The following is a 25,634-nucleotide window of genomic DNA, read 5'->3' as shown; positions in this document are numbered from 1 at the left end:
TCTACACATCAGCCACTCTGCAAGACAATTTACCTTCATAAGTACTATCATTCTATAGATGCCTGAAGATACAGGGGAAATGGGAGGGTCAGGGTTTGAGCGCAGGTGCCTTCACTCCAAACACATGTAACTCTTACCCTACTTGCTCGGTCTATGCCATAACCATACATGTAAGTCCCAGGTGGAATTGTAAGACTTCATAAGAAATTCCTTTTCAGCTGGGCCTACTTGAATAGGTAGGAAAGAAAGTTCCAAATGTCCGCCGCATCCCCCCACCCCCCACCCCTGCCCTGCCACCTACGCACACAGGTTTCTTAAGAGGCTCCTCCCAGGTCAAATCACTCCAGACTCTGAATTTTCTCTCCTTCATGGGAGTCCCAAGAGGGAGGTTTTAAAAGACCCAGAAATCAAGAAACACACTGATATCCAACTTAAACTCCTGTTTTCCAAGCACCCCTCATGCCCACACTGCCTTGTGTTCAATGGGACGCACTTTGGGGAACGCTGAGGTGGAAGGCTTCCCAGTGGGTACGGGGAAGGGGCAGCGGCTAATCTAGTTGCCCAGTGAAGCTGTGTGCAGGGGTGACGAGAGAAAGCTGTGTAGATTCAGTCTGCTCATGGAGACTTGAAAACCAGAATGTGAACTTAACCCAATGAGCAAACAGGCAGTCATGTCAATTCTTTTTTCTCCAAGGACATTTTTTCATTGCTTTTAGAGAGGGAGGGAGACAGGTAAATGACACAATTGGCTACCTTCTCACACGGGTCCCAATGGGGGATCAAACCTGCAACTTGGGATGTGTCTTGACCAGGAATCAAACTTGCGACCTTTTGGTCTACAGAACAACACTCCAACCAACCGAGCCACACAGACCTATGTCAATTCTTGAGTTGGAAAGTGGTGAGCCACGTCTCAAGACTAGGGTAGTCACCTTTCCTTATCCAATTCCATAAGGAGGTAGCCAAGAATTCTAAGGCTAGGTAGGGACCTCAGAAGCCATCTGATGGACAAGCGAGATGTTCTGAGTGAAGTGGCTCTGAGGGCGCCATTATATGAAATATGAAGCGTGCCCCCTGGAGTCACACAAAGCGGTGGGTGCCCCTTGCCTGGGCACATCTGGCTTCTAATCACAGGCAAGTGTTAACAGCCAAACTGAGTACCAGCCCTTTGGTTTCAACAGTGCTCTTCCTTCACGTACCCACTGCCTGCTAACACAGCATTTCTCACAGTTCTCTACGGGGGAGGCCCCACTGAATGTTTCTTTAGCTTCACGCGCTATCCATCCACAGCACCCCCATGGGAGGCTGTACTCAGCTGGCATCTGTGGTTTTGATGCTGCTGGCTGCAGCATTTCCATTCTCCTCCACGTGGTTTCTCCTATATGGTCCCTCACAAAACACACTCAGTTCGGCTCAAACTCCTGGTTTGGGAACCTGTCAGCTGGTTTATAAGAGCAAAAGTGGAAACTTCCAAAATATTACTTCGCCACATTTAATTAGCCAAAAGTCCAGCCCAAACTAGAGATGATCTACCACACCTCTGTTGAGATAAGAGCGTAGGTTCCTAATAACTTTGGAATAAATATGAAGTGAGTTATTCCCGGAAACAAACACCCAGTTAAGAAAGACTGGCTTCCTGGAATGACCATGATGTGTCAAGAACAGAGGCGTTTCTCTCGCACAGAGAACATCTGAGAGGGTACCAGGGCCACGGTTGTGCAATAGCACGCTATTTTCTCCATGCACGGGGACAAACTAACCCCCCCGACCCCGCAGCAGCAGCATGACCTGCATCTGCAGGGACCACACATGGCAGAGGCCAACGGCCATGCCAGCACTGGGGCCATTGCTCACCAGTGGGCAGCCCTTTCTTTCCCCCGCAGCCACCTTTATTGGCATTTTGTTGAAGATACCACAAAGGAAGTGGGCAATTATACTGCCCCAACAGTAGGAAATGGGCTGGAGGAGAGGCTGTCTTACAAGCTGGCAGCAAAAAGTGCTGATGCAAACCAGTGGAGACCCAGTTCTGTAATTCCACGATCCCAACACATAGCCAAAGGTAGTTTCTAAAATTCTAGAATTCCTGGCACTTAGTTTCTTCTCACCAACAAGCAAAACCCCTGAACAGTGTTTTGTGCACCTGTGAGGCCATAAAGGAAACATGCCGAGAGCCAGCAAGGCAGGCCTCTCCGTAGTTATCACGTCCCCTCACTTAACCAGGAGGTTACTGGAGCCTGCACACACCAAGGAGTAGCCGAGGGCCCCGCCGTGTGTGAACATAGGCAGGAAGCAGATTCTCAAACCAGGGGGTCTTATTTCTTCACCTCAGTCCAGGAACGAACTTCAAGGCTCTATGTTTCACCTACACGCCAATGTGCACATTATGTGCATTTAAAAGAAGACCTGATACTTAAGATTCTCGAAAGCATGGATCACTGCTGAGCTTTGCTGCTCAATCTTAGCACCTCTCATAACCCAGTTTTTTAAAAAATTTTATTTAGAGGGAGAGGAAGACAGAGAAACATCAATATGTGGTTGCCTCGCATGCGCCCCCTACTGGGGACCTGGCCTGCAACCCAGGCACAGGCCCTGACGGGGAATTGAACCAGCGACCCTTTGGTTCGCAGGTCGGCACTGAGCCACACCAGCCAGGGCCCAAGTTCCTTAAATGTCATTTGACTTATCAATTGTTCTTCAAAGGAAGACAGGGATGTATACAACTACCCTGGAAGTTGCTAGTACAATATGCATCCAAAAAGGCCCTTTCCATTTGTTTCATATTGCAGTAGGAAATGTGGACTGTAGGCTGTAGTCTGTTTTCCTACACTGGTTTTTCACACGCAGTCCCAACCTTGATCGAAACTGGCTTCACATGAACTCCAATCTAGGACACTCGTAACCCCAGCCAGGTGACCCGCCCAGAACTACAGGGACAAACCAAAGCTGAGGACAAGTCAAAAGCATCATCTTGCTATATAATGGACATGCCATATCGTCAAGTGACTAGTGACTCACTCATTACTCCCTGGGAAAGAGTAAGAAATGGGAAAACAGGCACAGAGGCCATCAGATGACTCACGGCAGCACTGTCGAGTGGGGGAACTGCGGACCAGAGAAGCAGGGCTCTCGCCTACATCTCAGCAGCAAGGTCTCAGAGCCTCAAATCTTAAGTAGAAAAGGATGTAACACACATCTCGGCCCTGGCCAGGTAGCGCTGGCCGGGTAGTGCCGTTGATTAGAGCGTCATCCCAACATAGGCCAAGGTTGTGGATTCAACCACCAGTCAGGGCACATACAGGAAGCAACCAATGAATGCGTATGTGAAACGAACTGATTTCTCCCTCCTCTCCCTTTAAAAATTTAATTTTAAAAAATTGCCCACCTTACAGCAGCAGTGCGGTGAGGACTGGAGGGTATCATGCAGTGATGGGACAGAGCTGACTCAACAGCTTATTCCTAAACCAGCAGCAGAGCCAGGAGGCAGTTTCTACTTCTTCATTTAGGTCTCTGGTTCCCGACTGCTGCTTATAGAATCAAGTCAGGTCTTTTGTCTCAAAGTTTTCACCAGTTTCATTATTTGCCTTGCAGTGGAAGCCACTAGAAGCATGGGAGCTTGCACGTACAGCAAGGGTATCTAACTAGGAGAGATGATTAATCCCTAGAGAATCAAGAAAGCTGAGAAAGCAAATGGCAGAGGCAAAGGTCGGGGTTTCAACTTAGACCAGAATGAGATTTCTGGTGTCGCTGCTGACAGCGTCACCTGGGGTTCCAGGTTTCCTTCTGCAAAAGGGCTAGCAGGACTCACTCCCTCCCCCAGACATGAACTGCTTTCATTTGGAGGGTTTCGGGAGTCAGACCCAGGAGTAACTGCAGGCTTCTCTTCTCATGAAGGAGCCTAAGCAGCCAAACTTACCTGTGCAGGGACAAAAGGGGTGAAGGGGAAATCATCTTACTGAAGTATGTACCCTTCTGGTCCTGGTACCTATGATTTAAACCAGAGAAATCTTCCTTTTACAGTAAACAGCTCCTTGAATAACATCGTTTGAAGTTGATTAGACGCCACAGTTAAACTCCTCTGTATCGATTAGCCTATGGAGACTGGTTTTGCTAAACATCACTGAAAACCACACACCCCATCAATGACGTTAAGTGAGAACTCACTGTCACTTTATTTTTAGGTGAAGGGTGGACGGGTGGCAATCCGTAGAGGTTTGTACCTAGATATGCACAAATCTTCAAGTACCTTGACCTCCCAGCATTCCATTCTCATGGTCAATTGTTACCTACTTCAAGGTTTCCAAAACATGACAGCTTACTTCCCTTTGATGCAAACATCTAGAACAGGGAGCGCTGGGCACATTATCATTCCAAGGTCAATGCTAAGGGGCTTTTGATATAACCTTGCTTCTCTTCATGCCAGCCCCCCAACCCCTGTGACTGACATCCAGGACTCTGCCCTTGCAAAGGGGGTGCCCAAATAGATAGGGTCTTCTCACCACTACCGGCATGGAGATCGAGACCACCCCAGCGATTGATTTCTACCCTCCTTTCCGTCCTAGAGACGCGCCCGACTTCCCTTTCCTGGCACTGGGCAAATGCTACGGGAACATATAGCTCCTTTCAGAAATGACACAACTGGAGAGGCAGTGATTCTCCAAGAGGTGATACAGCTCACTGTTGGCTCATAAGCTCGCAGGTAAGGTAAGAAGGGATACACCTGTTTTCACCTTCCCACAAGTATCAATTGTACCCCACCTACCCTAACTTCCTGCTGGTTCCTTTGCCCTTGAAATCAGAGAATGAACTCAATGAAACAAATACTGACTAGCTCTTGTGGAACTAAAGCGAGGAAGAATTTATTCTACCACCTAGACAAATTCAGAGTAAACACACCCTCTATAGAGAGCCTGCATCAGAGAACCAAATCCCCCAGCCGCAAACCGCATCCCTCAACAGATCGTTTACAGCGAGGGAAAAGGAACCCAAGTGCCCTTCCTACTAGTAGGCAGGCCAGCTGCACCGTTTTCACAACAAATGAGAATGTCTGAGACAGACTGGAGCAGAGAACATGCTTTATTGAGGAGTAGATACAGAACAGCACATTCTACCACATGTGGGGAAGGGCCAGCTTCTGTAAAAGGCCTTTACCCCTCAAGAAAACCCCCAGTGAAGTCGCTTTTGGATAAGTTTTAAGTGACACTGAAACTGGCAGGGTGCTGCCACCAAACATGCTTAAAACGAGCTTCCCCCACCCCAGAGGGAGTGTGAGTAGTGTACAGAGACGACCAGAGAAAGGCACAAATGACCAGAGTCGGGACTGTGGCGAGGGCTCCACATGAAAACAGCAGTGTTGGAGGCGACCGAGTTAGGAAGGGTGACATGTCATCATACATCAAAAGCTGCCCCAAGATAGCAGGTTATAAAGGGCTGGAGCGAAATTAGAGGGAGCATCTCTTCCTTCACTTAAACATCAAAAATAGGAGACCAGAGGATGGGGGACCGTGGCAAACCCTACAGAGGGAATGGAGGCAGAGTTCTTGGAAGGGCATAAGCACTTCAGCCCTGGAGGGAGGGTGAGGCACTGCTGAAAAGAGAAGGGGCTGAGATCCTTCTCAGTCAGTTTCCACTCCTCCGAGGGTGTCAGACAGAATCAGTGCAACTTATGTGGAAGTACAGGTGTGCTGGGTCAGACCGGTACTGGTGAAAAGGGCTGTGCAGTAATGAACCAGTTAACATGCAGCATGAGAGGGAGAACTAACTGGAAATTATTTGGCACCTGCAAACAGAAAGGGGCAGGAAGTAAGGTGGGAAGAAAATGTTTACTACTGGGCACTTTCTGGTGAGGTAACAAGTGTTCATTCCCTTCCACCAAAACATAGCCCACTGCCCTCCAGTGAACTCAACACGAAACCCAGCACCACTACCTCTTACTTCTCTCCGTCTCATTCAGAGAGATGATGTGCTGTTACCGAAACTAATCCCAGGGTGGGACTTCCAAAATGCTCGGCTCTGGTCAGCCTGATACTGGTCAAAACAGGTCTTTCCATAAAAATGGGGGAAAATATTTAAGTGAGATGAGACCCAAAGGGAGGAGACCCCTCCCAGCACGCACGCATGCGCGCGCACACACACGCACAGAGAAATGTTACCTCTTCCCTGCCCATCCAAAAAAACACATGTCAAGAATAATTGGAAAGGTCTCGGTAGTGGCAACTATATTTGGAGGTCTGGTGACGAGGTGGCAAGAAGCACTATGACAAAGTTTAGAAGACACCACACAACCTCATGGGGTAAGAGAACATGAGGAGAGAACCGGTGACTGGACAGGTACAGTACCAAACAGAACACCTTGGGTCAGTGCTACGAGGGACCTGCACTCCAGTCTAATATAGATCCCATCCGGGCAACCTCACTGAGGCCGAAACTACAGTTCCTCAGAACCAGCGTCTGCAGTGTGCATGAAGGTCGGAGCCAGGACAGTCCTGAGGGGGTGGCCTTCCCAAAGGACACTGTACTTGCCAATCACAAGAGCAACAGAAATGACAGACAGATCCCTAGGGTACAGATTCCTACTGCTGGGGTTCGCTGGCTCAGAGTAACAGGTCACTTTAAGTGCCCTTGGGAGGGGTCCATTTTAAACAGCTGGGATCCATGGTTTTATTGGAGTTGGATCTCTTGGCCTCTTTGGCTATCCACTCGTCAATCAGGTCCTAGAGGAGAAAAATGAGGAAACTGTTATACACATTCCACTAAAATGGCTTTCTATATGAATTCCAAAATGAATGTTAGCAAAGAAGAAATCGCCAAGGGTTTAATACTCTGCTAAGGTGTAAAAAAAGAATCTTTGACTTACACTTCTATTTCTTCCTACGACACCCTTAGCAAGACCTGAAAATCATTATCCACCTTCCTTAATGATGAATGTTGAGTCAACTACAAAAAAACTTTAAATGTGTTTTGAGATGGCATTTCTTAGAGGAATTTAAAATCACTTCCACGAGCCTACAGTTCACTCTCCTCTAGAGATGGGGCAATTCTCTGCAATCCAAGGAAATTTCCGAATGACAGGCGTGCTGCACAACATACAGCTGCCTGCTCAGCTAGAGCGGCTTAACGTGCATCATCCCCCACGAGGCGGAGCTTATCAGAAGCTTCTGATAAGGATAAAGTCGGAGGCATCACTGTGAACTCCAGAATTGAGACCGTATAACAAGGTGCACTAGCCAAACTCCTTTAAGAAGGGAGGTTTACCTCTAGAGGGTTAACGCCCCACTTTGCTCAGCTAGGCTTAAAGGGACCTTCAGCAATGAGCAAATAGCTGACAAAAACTTTACCTGTCTCTTTAAAACTAGGTGTTTTCCTTTCCAATACTTGAGCATCTGCAGGGCCTGCAGAGTGCTGACAATGTCCACAGGATTCACAGCTGTCTCCTGGCTAATTTCTGAAAGAGAACAGCTACTGAGAACCTGGCCAAAAGTGTAGACTCTTATCAGGCTCCCCCCAGCTCCCTCCCTTACAGGATGTCCAAATGAACTCTGAAGACTTGGAGCCTTTGCTACTCAACCCAACCTGCTCAGAAAGTTTACAAAGCATTCCTTCGACCAGTCCCAATAACTGCAGAAGACAATTATAGCAAGAAACCACTCTCAGCCCTTACAGAAATCAAGATCAAGGACATATCATTAAATTCTTCTACCTTTGTATAAACACACAGGGATGTTTTAGAAGCTCCTGTATGTGCTGAAAGACGTCAAGTTTCTCTTCATTTCTAAACTTTTGTTAAGAATTTAAATGCTATAAATAAAATATTTAAAAAATAATTAAAATGCTAACACAACCTGAGGTTTGAGAAACCAAATCATATAACCAGTCCCACGAGCCAAGTGCTGTGGAATGCTTAGGCGCCGGTAAGGGCCTCTGCAGTGGCCCCGAGACAGGTGGCCACATGTTATATTCAGATAGAACACAGAATGGGGCCTTATCTTTGCAGGTTATAAAGCATGAACAGAGCCAATTGGAAAAGTCAAGATGTCCAGTGGTGTTAACATCTTGGCATTCTAGAGTCAAAAACCAACCTTTGATAGAAATCTCTTTGCCTTGGAAATTATGCAGGTAACGAAGCAGCACTTCTTTCCAGTAACTACGGTAGCTGATGAGCCCCAGGTCTGAGAGTGGACGTTCTGGGGAGCCAACTTTTTCTTCCACTTTGGAAAGCAAATAACCTGCCGGTGAATAAACACACAGTTTTTGGTGTTTTGTTTTTGTTTTTAGCAACACTGTATCTCATCCTATTAGAAAAGAACAATGGGCCAATATGGAAGAAGGTACAGAAAGTACAGTACTTCGCAGTATCAATTAGGGTTCAGTCAATTTTATTCATTCAGTGGAATACTACATAGCTGTCGTAGAATATGCTGTCTTTGTATAAGCTAGCAGGGAGAATGTGCACTTGCATTTACTGTAATAAACATTAAGAAATTCTGGCAGGCTTCACCAAAATCTTTATAGCAATGACTATCTTTAGGTATGTGCTGGGAACAGGGTAGGGAAGCCATTTCATCATATAGCTTTTACTTTCCAAGTTTTGAACTTTAAGGATCATCAGGGCTTCAGGGTGGGTGAACAAGCGGAGACGCAAGGAGAAAGGTGAGCCTGGAGAGGGTGTGGAAACGCTGCCTGTCCTTGTTCCTTGCCCAGCGCATCTCTTCCATTTGGATGCCACACACTGGACACACCCCCATCACATCCTTCAATAAACTGGAAAAGGACCTGATGAATTTTTCTGAAGATCTAGTAGTCCTGATACTGCCCTCCCCTAATATGACCCATAATCCAACTACCATATAAGATTTTTCAAGGACAAACCTCTAAAGATGAAGAGCTGAGAGAGCTGTCTCAGCGTCAGACATTCATGCTTTCTCTCAGTGCTCTAAAGACAGTCTTGCAACAAAGTACTCATACATGCTACAACACGGATGAACCTCGGAAACCTTATACCGCCAGCAAGAAGTGCTTCCATGTATATGAAATGGCCAGAATGGGCAAACTCATGGAGACAAGATCAGTCAATAGCACTGTAATACTGCGTGTGGTGTCACACGGGTAGCAGAACTACTGGGACGATCACTTCCTAAGTCATGTGAATGTCTCATAATGATGTTGTACACCTGACACTAGTATCAACAGTAACTGAAAATGTAAAGTATTTCTAAAAAAGCAGATTAGTAGATGCCTAGAAGTGGGGAGACGGAGAAATGGGGAATTAATTATTGCTAGTAAGCATGAGTTTTTTGGAGAGGAAGATGAAATTCTACACCTGGACTGCGAGGATGACTGCACAACTCTGTAAGTGCAAAAAGTCACCAAACCGCACATTTAAAATGGATGAATGAGCCCTGGCTGGTGTAGTTCAGTGGATTGAGCACGGGCCTTCGAACCAAAAGATCGTGGTTCGATTCCCAGTCAGGGCACATGCCTGGGTTACAGGCCAGTTCCCAGCAGGGGATGCACGAGAGGCAACCATACATTGATGTTTCTCTCCCTCTCTCCTTCCCTTCCCATCTAAAGATAAATAAATAAAAACCTTTAAAAGTGTATATTAAAAACATAAAATAAAATAAAATAAAATAAAATGGATGAATGTATGCTATAAATTACACCTCAACAAAGTTGCTTTAAAAGGGGGAAAAAATAAAGAACATATTATCTCAGTACTGCCTATGAAGTAGCTGGGGAGACCCAGATCTGAAGAAGCCTCTAGTTCTAACACCTAAACATTCATCATCCAACACTGTGGGGACACAGCTGGTAAAACTCATAGTCTGGGAAACTACTGGAAAACTGGCCTGCTTTCTCTAACAAATAAACAGTAAAGAAAAAAAGATACGGAGTGGGAACTTTCAGATTAAAAATGTCTTACGAGCCACATCTATCAATTCCAATACATCAATTCTATATGAATCTGAGTAAAAGTAGCATTTTCCCCTAAAGAACAAAATCACATATAAATACTAATTTACTATATTAAGAACATTTTTGGTGTTTTTGTTTTTAGGACCTTTTAAAAATATTAAAATAATTGAAGGTGGGAACACAGGTAAAACAAGATTGGCCATAAAATGGTAACCATTAAGGAAACGTTATTATACTATTACCCTACTTTTATATGTTTCAAAATTTCCAAAGTCGTTTATAAAATAGGTGCTACCTATTAAAGATACACAATCTTCTCTCAGAACTCTAAGAATTCTAATTTTGACTAAAATATGTTGGTTGAGCCACAGTGAACACAATACAGCTGACTGTTATTACTTACAGCAGTTCAGTTCTATAAAGTCACTGCATATAGCAAGTTAGTGAATAATGAGCCATCGCTTCTAGGGGAACAGAGCTACGCTCCTGCGAGCCTCTGGTTACATTTTCATCAACCAATCAGTCTGTAACCTTCTTTATGTATTTCTGTTTAACAACATCTTAATACTTTTTGTTCACATAGTCAAACTGGTTTCACAGCCGACAGCACAATAACCTATCCTGAACAAAACCTAACACATATTTTCTCTCTGTAAAGCACATGAAAGCCTTTCTAGACAGTATTTCAACACTATATTTAGGGACCATTTAAAAGCAGCAACAAAAAGCACAAAGATATGAAAAACACGGCACCAATGAACCATGGAAAGAACACTTGTTTATAGTAAAAGAGGTGAAACAAGGCAGCCCGTTTGACCTCTGCTGGAAATGTGCGACTTATTTTTTGCTGCTGTGCACACATCCACGAATGATGGCCAAGGGCCAAGAGGACTGATTTTGAGGTTACAAATAAAGTTGTAGTGAGTAGACAAATTCCAAACACAGAAGCCACAATTAATGGGTCCAAAGCCTTTTAGCAGGTATCCTGGTTGCCTCCAGAAAAGTCCTCACAAAAATGAAATCCTTAACATCCACGAGACGATCTGAAGCTTTATGCGTACATGTGCCGGTTGTAAGTCTCAAACTGGAATAACCCTAACAAGCTGACTTTCCTCTCCTCTATGCTGCCTACTACCAGGCACCAGGCTGAAGGTCTTGTATTCACTGAGTAATCACTGTGCATCAGGCCAACTGATGATGTTCAAGTTTTGCCCACTTATTCACTTTACACCAGTATACACCAGCTAAAAGCCAGAACTTGTAGAGACCACAGGACAAAAAGGCAGTATTCACATGGCCCCTGCCCCGTGGAGCTGGGCCGTTTCACTTACTGAAATCAATGAGCATCTTGCCATAGCCCTGTCTCATGTACTGAGGCATGGTAAGGATACAGGACACATTATAGTTGAGGAATGAATTCTTCTCCTAAAATCAAGAACAAACGGGTGAACAGGTCATGTGGGTTTAGAACCAAGGGTGTCAGCAGTCCTACAAACACAAAATAAGGCTGCTTGCAAAGGATCCGGCTAACCAGTCCTGGAAGTAGCTGTCCAGCTCACAACTATCACACACCCTTTACGATGGCCAACACCAGTAATCCAAAGGTTTCCGTAGCTGAGACCTCCAGTCTCATTTAAGGCGGGCTGGGCTGACTCTGGGTTCTCTTAGTCACAGAGCAGGGGGAAAATGATTAGATTGCATCGTTGGCCTACAGCAGCCCTCTTTAAAAGCAATTTTTCAAAAGGGGGCTGCCTACAGAAAGGAGGGATCGAAACAGCAAGCCCACATTCTGGAAGGAGGTCAGAAACAATCGAATCACATATTGTATGGTTTCAATTTATGCCAAATGTCCAGAACAGGCAAATTCAGGGACAGGAGGTCGAGTGAAAATGGCGGAGTGTTTCTTGGAGGACCAGCCTTCTCACCGAGGTACCAGAAATTGATGTGATGAGCAGGGGCTGCACAGCTGTGACTACACCAAAAACCACTGTACACTTTAATGTAAATGAGTGAACTGTAGAGTACAGGGGTTATATTTCAATAAAGCTGTTACATTAAAAAGTCATCAGCACAATCTGGCCTCAAGTCTTTAAAGGCACTGTGGTATTATCGTTGAAAGAACCCAGCTTAAGAAAAAGGCAAAAGGAAAATATTTCTGGTTTTGAGCTAATAACAGAGAAGAGGGCTGAGCCAGACCAGTTGGCCTGACTATAAGACGCGGGCTTGTGGGTCAGAAGCCAGGGCACTGGCCAGTAATTAATAGGCAGCTCCAAGCCACAATCCAGAAATGAATAAACCAGAAGCTTTTAATAAAGAATGGCACATTTTCATTAAACAATCTTTGATATGGATTTTCCTTTTTTTTTTTTTTTTAAAGGGAAGGGCTGTCTTCATTGTCCAGAACACTGCATTTTCCTGTCAGTGCTCTGAGTCCCCATGAGCCAGTACCAACCACCCTGTTCTGACTGGTTTTTGGCTTCTTAATGTCCAGATCCTGCTGACCTTGGAAAAATATCCGATCAGGTGACAGCCAGTGTTGTCCGCTTCTGTCATAACATAGAACAGGAAGGGTTCCACATCGTAATATAATGTTTTGTGGTCCAGAAAAAGCTTGGCCAACAGGCACAGGTTTTGGCAGTAGATCTACAAGTAGAAAAAAAAGAGAGTTCATGTGTAGGCCAGTAATTCCTGAACTTACCAGATAAGGGCCTAAGGTTAAAGGTCATGTCATTATTGTTAATAAAGCAGAAACTGTGTGTTTTGGCCAACAGAAGAACTCTATGCTCTTTACAAGGTGAGATGAACACAGAGCAAATTCTGTCTGACGCTGTCAGGGTACACCACCACCCGCCGCCCCTCTGCTCTAGGACACCGCTTTTTACCTTGTTTTTCTTGCCATCCACTTCGAACACAGATATTGAACCTTTGCGGTATATCTCATCACCGGGCGGGTGTTTCCACACACACTTAGCCTGTAAGAGAATGGAATTCACATCAGGGAAACAGATCTTCCCAACGAGGTGGCTGTGCAAAAGGGGGAAAGAATCGCAGGTCAATCTCAGTCAGCAGAGATGACAGACGGTTGGACACACACTTGAGAACATGCAGCAAAACAGGTTTCTTTTTTTAGTAAAACAACTTAAGGCTTCTAAGTCACTGTGATATATTTATGATATTTTCTAGCAGTTTGGAACAAGTTTTCTGGATTATATTCTGGCACCGGTTCAATCCAGGAGATTAAAACCATCCACTACGTAAAAGCCAGATAAACAAAAAAATACCCTTGCTTATTAGAAAATGCCTGAGACAACAGGAAATTCTTAAGCAGCTTATTTCAAGCAGCTTAGAGTTGCTAAGTAAAGAGAGGAGTACTTTACTCTCACCTTTACCAGTAACTTCACTGGTTGCCCCCAAGTGTTCCCCTTTGTTATATAAGAAAATCGGAACAAGTCCTGTGTGTGTGTGTGGGGGGGGGGGACACTACACCGGTTGGGGGAAGGCAAGGCATCCTGGTTGAGCAGGAAGCTGGGACAGGCAGCGCCCCAGGGGTGGCTTGGCCACAAGGGGGCACAAGGTACACCTCTCCTTACTCTAAACTGCTAGTAGATTTAAAGCAGCCAGTCAGCCATTGCTGTAAATTAATTATTTTCACCACTTTTCATCTCACCACACACATAAATCACTAAAGTTCTGTGGCACACCAAAAATATATTGTTTCTCAATCTGACAAAAAGAAAATAGGTATAATTTTGATTGATTTACACAAAAATAAAACTAGTAATTATCCCTTTTTGCACCAAAGCGACTTTTAAAAAAAAATCAGGTCTTATTTCTGTTACCAAAAATTAACCAAGTAGACGCAACATTATGCGACATGACCAGTAAGATGAAACTCTGTTACACGACCTATAATATTTATGGTTCAAGGCGGGGCATCCATACTCGATGGCTACTGTTGTGTTGGCTGTTGTCTGGCTTTTTAAATTCAACAATCTAAGGGAAAAGAAGTCACTGCCCCTGACTAAACAATCAGGGGCTGCATGTTTTTAAAAATTCTTGCAACACACTGGCTGAAAATCACTGCTATTTAGTGAATTCTTTAAAGGTTTTATGTAAATACATTTCAAAAACATATGTATATATTCAGAGTGTTTTCTATTAAATTTGATTGTACCTTTAAAAAAAGATTTTATTTATTCATTTTTAGAAGGAGGGAAGGAGAAAGAGAGGGAGAGAAACATCAGTGTGTGGTTGCCTCTCACTTGCTCCCCACTGGGGTCTGGCTCACAACCCAGGCGTGTGCCCTAGGACTGGTAATTGAACAAGTGACCCTCTGGTTCACAGGAAGACACTCAATCCATCGAGCCACACCAGCCAGAGCTCATTGTGTCTTTTGATCAACTCAAGAATCATGACCTAATCTGTCACATGTAAATCCAAAGTTGATTAAGATTTCTTCAAGAAAGCTCCACCTATCATTTGTCCCTGTCACCAACCCTTTAGTCATGTGGCTTTTCCCAACAGTAGCCAAACTAACACAACAATTATTTGTTTAGAAACAGAAGCCAAAACTGTTAGCCATATGGCCAAAGAAGGTCTGTTTCAGCGAATAAGCAACAGGAATCAGAAGTATGAATTTAAAATAGGTTTTTATTTCCTAAAATTTGATTTTTTAACTCATAATAGTCGACCCTTTAAAAATTCAGAATGTTCACCTGACCCTCAGATTTATCCAGACCCTTTCTCTTCTCTATCTACTACTCTTTCTTGCCCCTTTGGCTGTTTCATTTGTTAGCGCCACTAAATAACCAGTAACAAAGACACGGGGCAGGAATGGTAAGCAGTTCACATCCATAAAAACACTAGCCCCACTTGCACATGGCAAAACCCTATCTTAGTTGATCTCCATGGGCTACAACCACAGAGACCAGTCCTTCACACCACCACTCTGTGCCCTAGCGCCCCAACAGTCTTGGCCTGCCACCTCCCCGCCAACGCTCTATCCTCACCACAGATCAAGTGAGCCACAGCCTGAAGGGCTTCATTCACAGCAGCGGGTTTGGGCCACTGCGCCACAGACTGTGCGCTCCTGAGTTGGACACCCACAAAAGCAGTATCACCAAACTGGGGAGAAGAGTGTAAACCAAAAACTATGGGAAGCCTATGTTACAGAGGCACAGCATATGGAAATCTTGGGAAACAAAGATGGGAGGAGAAAAGGCCCCCTAAGAGGCATTACAGCCAAATTATGTTATGACCACAGAAACAAAAAAGAAAGGTTCCCCTGTTGGAAAGACTCATCTCTGTCCCGAACTGCTTCCCCACCCCTACACCATGGCAGAAGGTCCCTTTAAGACCTTTCATTCTACAACCAGGGAAAGAAAGATAGCTTTCCCTATTTGTCAACAATAAAACCAAAAAGCACTAAACTTGAGAAGGCACCAAAGTTATTTTCGTCTAATCTGGGATACAAAAAAACTAAAGGCAGAGATAATTTATGTCCAAAGGAAGAAATAGAAAAGAGCAGGCAGCAAGAAAAAAGACATGGAGATGTGCATGACAGGACATGGTTCGGGGCCATCAACTAGCTGCTTGAGGCGCCACCCAGCACCAGCCACACCACAGGTTGCATCACCCTGAAACGTGGCTTTCAGTTTCCTATGCCTTCATCCCATTACCGTGGACCTCTGAGAGATGCTCAGATAAATGTTACCCGGACAGATGCCCAAAGCTAGAGATCCTATAGCCTACTGCAACCATGGTCACGGAACTCCAGACAACTCACCATGTGTCGACGGAGTATTGTTTGGCTCTTCATGTATTTCAAACAGAATTCACACATATAGAGACGTCCCAGTCGTGCATATTCTTCAGGATAGGGAGAATGGTACCAAGTGTCAAGCTCGTAGCGACCAAAAGCAATTGTTTTAATCATGTTGCTCCCCTCTGTGATTTGGCCTTGCAGCCTTAACTTCTCCTATTGTAGAGAAGAAATCAAAAGTCAAAGGAGAATCAGATGACAGCTCACACCGGAACAATGTGATAAGTTAGAGGGAAAAGCCATGCCCCCCAATGCACTTGAAAATCAGCATATAACTTCTGACTCTGCCAAAACTTCAATGTGAATAGCCTATTGTGGGCTGGAAGCCTTATGGATAACCTAAACAGTCAATTAACACGTGTTTTGCATGTCATATACTACAGTGTTACAGTAACACATGCTAGAGAAAAGAAAAAAATACACTTGCAGTATTTATTGAAACACCATCCACATTTAAGTAAACCCATGCAATTGAAACCCATGTCGTTTAAGTACAAACTATGATCATCTTTGTTTTTTTTGTAAGCTAGTGTGCAGGTCATCATGCTGGGCTGGGCGGTGGGGAGCACATCTGACTCCTGAACTCACGAGAAACTGAAGAAGGCCACGTGGACATGGATAACCAGGAAGTACAGGCCGCAGTAAAGAAGGACTTTTCTCTGCCACCTTCTACATTTAGGGTCTCATCTCTTTAACCTCACAAGTCTCTGGATAAATTTTGTTTTTGTCAGCCTGAACCACACTGAATTATAAAAGACAATCTACCACAAATACAAACTCCCTACCTTTACAAAACATTCTAAAACTAAACAGAAAAGATGATCTAGAATGTGCTTTACATGTCTCCAGAAAGTTTTACAAAGCTGTGCAAGTCTGCATGACACTGACCCACCCTCTCAACTTAGGTCCTTTAAAAAATCATTTCTAAGCATAACCATGTGGAGCACCGAGGAAGGTTAGCCTAGGAAACGTTCTGGTTCGCAGGTATGGAGAAAACCAGCAGTACCAGCCCATTCCAGCCAAGACAGTAAGCAAGCCCTGATGCCTATGAAACTTTCAACAAGCCTATTGGAAGATTTTTAAATGAACTAAGTATTCAATGTAATTTAAAAAGAGAGATTCGCTTTACAGAGATTCCCTGAACATTTAATCAATCACGGTTTTCATTAAGCACACTTGTTGAAAAAAACATTCTGCCTAGAGTATCGAACGTTACTGAACTGTAAATAAAAATCAGAACAGAAAAACCAACTTAATATGTAAAACTTGGATGTGTCGAACATTCATTCTAGAATATCTGACAAGAGCCTTTCCCATCGCTCTTCTTTTCATTTCTTTATGGCTGTATTTCAGGGCTGAGGCAGCCCCGAAAAGGGGAGTTCCTGTTTGAGTTAAGAGAACAACAGGGGGTACCTCCCAGTCTACAGGTTCTCAGAATTGCAAATTATTCAACTGAGACAAAGAGGCACCTATCATTTTATCCAGCTACCCATGCCCAAACAGGTCCTTCCAGGAATTGAGATGTAGGGTAAAAATTCTAAGGGTTGAGGGAAAGGAGGAGGGGTAACTGATTTTAAATATGAATGGGAAGGGAGACAGTCTCAATTAAGATGGCTGGGGGAAGGGGAAAGAGAGACAAGCAGTAAAGTACATGGAATTTCCATCCAACTGACTGCTCATCATTTTCCTGGGCAATTCTCAGGGCCCATCACAGTGGTCCTCCGCTGGAGGCTTTAATACTCACCAAATCCTCCGAAGCCCGGGCTTGTGCTCTTCGGAAAAGATCCAGGTCATACTCGCTAGTCAGGTTTTCCAAAAGAGGTTCCCGAGTGTTCCCATAGGTCTGCCTGTGCTCCTAAAAAAATAACCAGAGCATGATACCCTCCACTTCTAAGAACATCATCTATTTCATTTCAACGATGCCAACCAGAGGGCCAAGCTATTTTTTTAGTGCCTACTATATGCCCGATAATATGCTAGGCACTATGGATTTGGAAGAGACACACCACTGATTAATACCAGATTAATACTGATTAATATCAGGCAGGTTAGAAGACACTGATTACCAATGCCAGTGAAATCTGGAAAGGGAAACGCTCTTACAAGCAACCTCTCCAAAAGGGAGTTTCATTCTTCTCTACCTTTAAACAGGCACCCAAAAATCTATCTGATCGCTATGCGTCCATTTCTCCCCCTGAAAATGTGCACAACAGTAAAAATAAATAAAATGTAACAAACCCAAAGGCACCCCAGATTCCCAGACTCCTGAGGTCTGGAAGAAACTTTGGTGGATACTCCCCTGTTTAAAAACAACACAAACCAAAAAAACAAATCCTTAAGCCTAGAGTCTAAGATTTTAAATTGAAAGGAAAATCTGCAGGTAGGAAGGGGCAGTTGGACAACAGACTTTTGTAAACTCTTCCCTTTGAACTGCTACACCATCACACTGTCCACGGAAGGCACTGCAACACTCTCACTTAGAACTCAGCCCAAGTGCAAATGAAAAACAGGCTCAATTCTTTTAAGAATATTTTACTAAATATTAAGCAAGAACAAAAGAGAGAACAGCCATGGAAAATTAAAAGCCTAAACACAACCCAGTTTTAAATAACTATCAAACCTCACCATGGCACTCCTACAAGTATCCTTTCGCAGGAAAGAAAGGCCACAAAGGAAATTTCCCTTTTAAACCTCTGACTCTAGCCCTTCCCACTCCATCAGGCTCCACCTCCCACCCACAGGGTAGAAGATAATGACAGTCAGGTGGAGTGAATGGCCCAGCCCAGGAAGAACACTATAGATTTCACACACACATTAGCACATGAAGAAACCATTTACCAGTACCTTTACTCGTAGTAAAATTTCTTATGGTTAACCTGGGCCGATCTGATGGAGAGCTTTCTGAATGTGGGCTCTGTCATCTAAGATTTAGGTTCTAAGTATTAGCTGTTTCTGCTAGTTTCAGGAACTTTTTTTTTTCTATCACCATAGATTAGTTTTACCTGCTCTAAAAGTTCTTATAAATGGTAAACCTTCTTTTTAAAACTTCAAAAAATACACCACCCAACATTTTCACCAGGAAGGTTGGGTCCAAATTACCACTAAAACCATAGGAAAGCAGATGTTTGTAAGATAAATTTCAGAAACTTTTACTTTAGACCTTCTTTCTACTTGTATGATTCTGGGCAAATCGCCTCTCTCAGCCTGTCTCCCATCTACAAAACAGGTGAAACATCATCCATCTCTGCTACAAAGACAACGGGAGCAACGTGCCCACAGCGCTAGCACGAGCACTCGATAAATGCTAGTACATGTTACTGTATCATTACACCTCTGCCTGACCTGTAGATAAACACACTGAACAAGACAGAGAGAAAAACACCACCTTGCACCCTGCAGCCAACCACTAGAGAGCCCTTCGTCTACAAACCCAACACAGTCTGGTGTGGGGGTTCAGCTATACATCCGCCCCACGGTGCCCTCATCCCACACAGGCCCATCTCCATTCATTCATAAGGTCACTTTCAAGACAGGGATGACTACCAAAAAAGTAAATGCATCGTCTGGCATATTTTTGTCTCAGTGAAGCCATGCTGACTGCTCAGCAGTCACAGACCATACTCCTAATGACCTGCCCCAAGAACTGCCAGCTCCAGTGGAACAATAAAAACACCCTCAGAAAAAGACTGAGTGAGCGCATGCCAAACTCTCAACAGTGGTTTGTTTATACAACATCTTGGAGGGTCATTTTCATTGGAATTCCTTCCCCTATTTTGGGGGTATTTTCAACAGTAAGCATTTGTTAATAGGTTTATAATAGAATAAATCTTTACTTAAAATTAAATTTACACAAAAATTTTGAAGAATTTTTAACAAAATGAGAAAATTAGTTTAAGACATTCAATGACAACAGAATTAAAAATTGTACTTATAGTAATAACCAGATGATATAAATAACTAGGCATTATGTAAAACACTAGGATACACCCCAAATGCTAAATGGAGTTATTTTAAACAGTAGATTAATGTGTATTTCTGTATACTTTACTTAATTGTTCTATATTTTCTATTGAAATGTGCATTAATTTAAAAATTAGAACAAAAAAGTTTAAAATACTATGAAAAGATTTATAGACTACATCAATGAATACTTTTTATTATGTAGGAATTTTATTTTTCCATCAAAATAAGTGGACTACAGCTTAACTTGAATATTTTTCCTCATACAGACATTGTAACATTTGTTTGAATGGGTGAATTTAACCCCGTAAAGCTGAAGTTTACAAACAACTACAGGATTGAACTTTTTTTTTCCCATCTAAATTCTGAAAGTATTTTGTTTTTGGAAGACCTCTGGTTTCCACTCTTACCAGCCTGTTTTGGGAGAATACAGTAAACTCTAATTGCCAGAGAAGAGTCCTTCTACTTACACAGAACATCAAAAGCAAATATAAAAAACAGAAGCTTAGAAACCAAAAGGAGTTCATGCTATTAAAGTATTTAACTTTTTCTCACCATGTATTTCTCTTTCTGTTCTTTGCTCAGCCCAGAATTTCTCTTCTTCCTGAGTTCAGCAACTTTTTCTTTGTATCGCAGCTGCCTCTCTGTTGGTGCCTAGAAGGAAAAAGGAAGACAGTTGATCTAAACTAGCTAGAAAACTCACTGTACAATTAGTTGCAAAATGAAAGTAACAAAAAAAATAAATATGGGCGGGGGGTGTCAGAGGTGTTACAACAGCCTTGTGAAAGCTATTAGCAATTTAAAAATTCCAAATCAATGTCCTGGGCACTTAGACCACTACCCTGTCAGTTATTCTGAGTTCAGGAATGTACTTACTTTAATATTAACCCAAACATAAATTAAGGATGGAAGTCTCCACCAAAAACAAAAGGGTTAAAATAAAGATCATTTCAATTCAGTATGATTTATCAAAAGCTTACTGTTTTCCAAATACTGACATAAAATGAACAAAAATTTTAAAACTGAATAAGGAGAGAACCCAAGACAGACAATGAAGAAAACTGTAACCATGACTTATAGAGTGCTTATTACCTGCCAAGCACTGGGGGTATCTTATTATGCATCATTTAGCTAACCACCCCGCCAGGTAGGTATTATTCACTCCTTTTTATTAACAAAAAAATAAAGTTTAAGGCAGTTAGCTAACCTGCCCAAGACCACAATGCTAGAGTCAATGAACCGCAGAATTCAAATCAGATCCGTTTGACTCCAGAGCCAAACTTCTCCCTCATCGCCACGCTTCCTCTGCTATCAGCTATAATCTAATCACGAAACAGACATCACATAATGAGCTATGTGTGTACAACATGTGACAAGCGCTAAACTAACATTCTGAGAACACTGCAGTGCAAATGCATGAGGAAGAAATTCACTAATTGTAGGAGAAGTTTTGGGAAGAATTTCTACAATAGCTGAGAGTTGCATAAGGCCTTGAAGGATAAATACATCTTCTTCTTGGTATAGGTATAGAGTTTGGAGCAGAAACACAGCAAGAGTAGAGACCAAAGGCATTCAGGGAGGAACAAGAAATTAATGTTCAGAGAGGTGGAAGAAGTAGGTTAAGCGGCATTTTGGAATTCAAGGGAAGAGAGAAGTAGAAGAAAAATGACATCATCAACCAATGTCAAATGTTCAGGAAAAGTCACTGGTGATCCTGGAATCGTGCTGGCAGAGTGGAAGGGTTTGAAGATAAACTACAGTGGGTTAAAAAGTAGATGCAAAATGAGGACATAGAGCAGCAGGTATAATCTTTCAAATAATGAGGATTATCTTTTATTATTCTATATTATCATTACCATTGTCATAAATTGCATGATTCCTTCATTTATGATGTGTAAGTGTTTGTTTCATGAAAACTTCCTATTTTAAAATCAAATGTGATTCTGAGTTTGACTAAGACCAGTTACTTAGACATACCATAGAAAACAAGAGGCAAGGGATACGCCTAAAGACAGTCACGGGCAGAGGATACCCAAGACTTGGTGCTCAAACTGTGAGTGGCCAGAGCATTAACAAGGGCCGTACCTGATGCCTGGTTGCATGCCTGTTGTTGTCATCTTGCCTGTGGGACAGCATCCTTTCTTCTATCTGCTTATCCCGGCTCTGTGCTCTCACCTGCAACCATCAACAACGTCAATAAATCCTCCTGCCTCTACAACTATGTTCACTTCGTGCATAAGAATACAAGAAGGAATCCCCTGGATTTATGTGGCACTTCTACTTCCAAAGGGTCTTCACATTATTTCTCACAAAACCTGTAAGATACAGGTAAGGCAAGCTTCACAACCTGTTTTCCCAGCCATCAACTGAGGAGCAGAGAAGTCAAACAATTACAGCTAAATCTTGGTGGTAAAGCTAAGAATTTAATTAAAGTTTAACTGAAAACTCTGACCTGGACTCTTTCCACTGCACAATGAAAAAGAAACAAGAACAGAGAAAGTACAAAGAACAGAGTGAAATACAAAGAAAACGCTGGATACCTGCAGTCAGGTCTATAGGGAAACTCAACTCCATAGTTAAGACAAATCGCATTAGCTCTCCAACAATTTCAGTTCATTTTCGGGAAGGTGAGGGCTTGTATACAACAGTCTTGACAACTTCAACCCTCAAACTCCGCATGGTCAAAACAGCAGACTGACATTGCCCCACAGCTCTGCTCCACCCCAAATCTTCCTACACCAATAAAGAGCAACTGTCTCTATATAAGTGGTCAGGTCAAAAACCTGAATGTTGTACTTGATTCTTTTTCTCCTACACCTCACATTGAATCCACCAGCAAGTCTATTTAGGCTGCTCCCCTCCAAAATATAGCCTAAGTCCTACCAGTTCTTACTGTCTCCACTGATACAACACAAGTCCGGTCACCATCCACTGCCTGAACTTCAGAGCAACCTTCCAACTAGACCCTGAGTCAGCTCTTCCCTTTCCAGTCCATTCTCTGCACACTAGCAACCTGTGATTTTTGAAAAGGGTTTATGAAGTTACATCACACTTCCACACACTTCCCACAGCCAACAGAACACAAACATACTCCTTGAGCCAGGACCCACAGGTCCTTTGTGACATGCTCCAGCCACACTGGCCAACTTTTGGCCCAACAGTTTAGCCCCCTCACAGCCTTTGAGCTTGTTCATCCTTCTACTTAGATCTCTCCTCCTAGACCTTGATGCAACTGCCTCTTTGTTGTCAGCCATGGCTCAGGTCAAATGTCAACACCTGCAACAGGCCTTCCTAAAGCCCAAGCAAAAGCGGAGCCATACCCCCCGACACCCCAAAGCTGCCACTTTCTATATCTTTAGTATTTGTGTTTCTTACATTTACCACTACATGACATTCTTATTACTTATTAATTCATGTGTTGACTGCCTCCCACCATGAGAGGGAGGCAGTCAACACACTCCTTTGAATGCACAGCCTTTTCTCACATTCGAAGAACCCTTGGATACCAGCACTGTTTGGCACCTGCGGTCGCAGAAACCTAGGACTGAATAAATGTGGCCATATCACTGGTGGCCATCGTTTACCAGGAAGCTCAGGGTAACCATGTATATGCAAGGGCTTTAAAAATGCTAGAGCTTTTAATACATGTGAGGAATTAGTCTAATCTCTCCATTTGGGACTCTAAATATAGTACAAGTATGTCTCTCCCAGAATTATCGATTCTCCGAACACATGTTCCAGTGGTAAAGATGGATTATGCTGAGCCTGACTCCCTTTGAAAAGAAAAGCACAAAAGAGGCAAAAATCGGGTAATGCTTTCCCTTTTTTCAGAATTTTCTTCCATAACTGATATTTTTATTTTTAAAAAATAAATTGCTTTAGGTAACATGTTCCTATTGCTACAGGCAAACAATTTTAAGTTATTTCAGCAAGAATTTTATGTAAAACCCATGACAGGATCAGACCATTCTATTTAGAAATAAGAGATAGGAGACAACTCTCCAAACCAGAGATCACAGCTACTTTCAGAGAAAGGAGCACACAGTGGCTTGTCAGCTTAGACACAGATGCCAGCAGAGCTGCTTCTGCTTTGAGCTGGTCTCAGACTAAGAGGAAGACAACAGGAAGAATAACAGAAAGACCCACCACTTACTCTTACACAGAGCAGAAGAAACTACCTTGCTTATAGAAGAGACTTGGAATGAAGAAAATAAAAGTGTCCTCAACCTTCAAATCCTTATAAGCATTGACAGCAAGCATACTACTTTGCTGAAAGACTGAACACATAAAGAAACTTTCCATCCTGTGCTTGGCTTGTAAATGAGAGAACAAATTTCTGAATCAGGGAGAGGTAAGGTCATCTGGGGAATCTAATTTTTCTCAGGATGAAACTGCCTCATATAAGAATCAAACTGTGACCCTGGGCTTGTTAACAAAATAACAAGCACAGAAACAATTAATGCTTTGTTTTAACCAGCTTGGATAACCTGTACAATTACTACCTGAGCAATCCATTTATGGTAATTAACAACATTTTCAACTCTCGCTTCCCTATAGTTTTCCGGTTCCATCCTTGGTAGCAATAACCCACATAGAAACATATAAAATACAATCTTAGGTTCCACTCCTAAATCCATTATTCTAAAATTGCAAAGGTTATTTAAGGCTATATTTTTCAAGAATTTAAAACAAGAATTAGCCAAGAGTAGGTATGAATGAGAACAACAAAAAGGAAGAGTACTCCACAGAAAGGGATAAAGAATTATGAAAAACTTTTTTTTTAATCCTAACCCAAGGATATGCTTATTGATTTTGGAGAGAGGGGAAAGAAGGGAGAGAGGGAAACACTGACGGGTCACCGCTCGTACATGCCCCGACAGTGGGACTGAACCCACAACCTAGGCTTGTGCCCTGACTGGCAAATGAACCCATGACTTTCGGTTTCCAGGACGATGTTCCAACCAATGGAGCCACACCGCCCAGGGCTGAAAAACTTTTTAAAAGCAAAATGTTTCCACAGATTTGTAAGAAGAGAACCTACCCAATGCATAAATATTGAGACCACATATTTATGCAAATGTGTCCTCAGTGAAAAAGGTCCCTACCAGTCCTTTAACTTTCAATGATAAGTAATACACTAAAAGGTGATGTTCCAAATATTCCACGGCTAACCCCCTTGTTAATTTCTTTCAAAGCACTCATTATATACTATAGTTGATTCTTTTATCGTTGTTTTTAAAAACGGTTACTTTTTGTTTCTCCCACTAGAATTTTTTAAAAAGATTTTATTTATTTACTTTCAGAGAGGGGAAAGGAAGGAGAAAGAGAAGGAGAGAAACATTGATGTATGAGAGATACACCGATTGGTCGCCTCTCACACACTCCCAACTGGGGACGTGGCCTGTAACTCAGGCATGTGCCCTGACTGGGAATTGAACCAGTGACCTTTGTGTTTGCAGGCCAGTGCTCAATCCACTGAGCCACACCAACCAGGGCCCCCTCTAGAATTTAAGAGCAAGAACCTTGCGTATTGTCCTCACCGGAGCCCTACTGTTTAGCAAAGTGCCTGGCAAATGGTAAGCACTCGATAAGTACAAGTTGAAAAAAAGAGAACACAATTACCTTGCATTCATCAGCTGAGAGGTTGTGATAGAGTGGGCATCCTGAGATGGAGAAATGTCTCTCATGTTTTCCTGTAAGATGTCCTGTTAAAGGAAGGGAAAACAATCTCAAGATAGAAGATTTAAACTTAGAAAGTGCTATTTTTCTCCAAAAACAAAGCAAAAAAGCTGGCTTTTCTTTTTCTTTTCAAAGATTTTATTTATTTATTTTTTTAGAGAGTGTAAGGGAGCGAGAGGAACATCAATGTGTGGATGCCTCTCACATACCCACCACTGGGGACCTGGCCTGCAACCCAGACATGTGCCCTGACTGGGAATCG

The 25,634-nt window shown here is 42.9% G+C and overlaps 1 protein-coding gene across 4 annotated transcripts in view; it reads right to left on the bottom strand.

Annotated features, from left to right (window-relative positions):
• Nucleotides 1-5,055: 5,055 nt before the first annotated feature.
• KAT7 (lysine acetyltransferase 7) overlaps nt 5,056-25,634 on the bottom strand; it is a 34,380-nt gene continuing 13,801 nt past the window's right edge. For 2 of the 4 annotated variants that reach the window (XM_053673366.1, XM_037149960.2), the window contains exons 5-15: nt 25,316-25,398; nt 21,779-21,868; nt 20,249-20,347; nt 17,478-17,588; nt 15,698-15,889; nt 12,795-12,884; nt 12,415-12,555; nt 11,244-11,337; nt 8,076-8,222; nt 7,335-7,441; nt 5,056-6,710 (exon numbers count right to left, since the gene is read on the bottom strand). In XM_053673366.1, the coding sequence (XP_053529341.1) occupies nt 6,609-6,710; nt 7,335-7,441; nt 8,076-8,222; nt 11,244-11,337; nt 12,415-12,555; nt 12,795-12,884; nt 15,698-15,889; nt 17,478-17,588; nt 20,249-20,347; nt 21,779-21,868; nt 25,316-25,398 (1,256 nt within the window). In that variant the 3' untranslated portion in view covers nt 5,056-6,608. The remainder of the gene's footprint in view (nt 6,711-7,334; nt 7,442-8,075; nt 8,223-11,243; nt 11,338-12,414; nt 12,556-12,794; nt 12,885-15,697; nt 15,890-17,477; nt 17,589-20,248; nt 20,348-21,778; nt 21,869-25,315; nt 25,399-25,634) is intronic. The other 2 variants (XM_037149961.2, XM_037149962.2) reach the window with 1 other exon arrangement.

Source organism: Artibeus jamaicensis, unplaced genomic scaffold (assembly GCF_021234435.1).
Source record: "Artibeus jamaicensis isolate MK-2021 breed Jamaican fruit bat unplaced genomic scaffold, CSHL_Jam_final contig_1998, whole genome shotgun sequence".
Lineage (NCBI taxonomy): Eukaryota > Metazoa > Chordata > Mammalia > Chiroptera > Phyllostomidae > Artibeus > Artibeus jamaicensis.
This window is presented reverse-complemented; position numbering and strand designations above follow the sequence as displayed.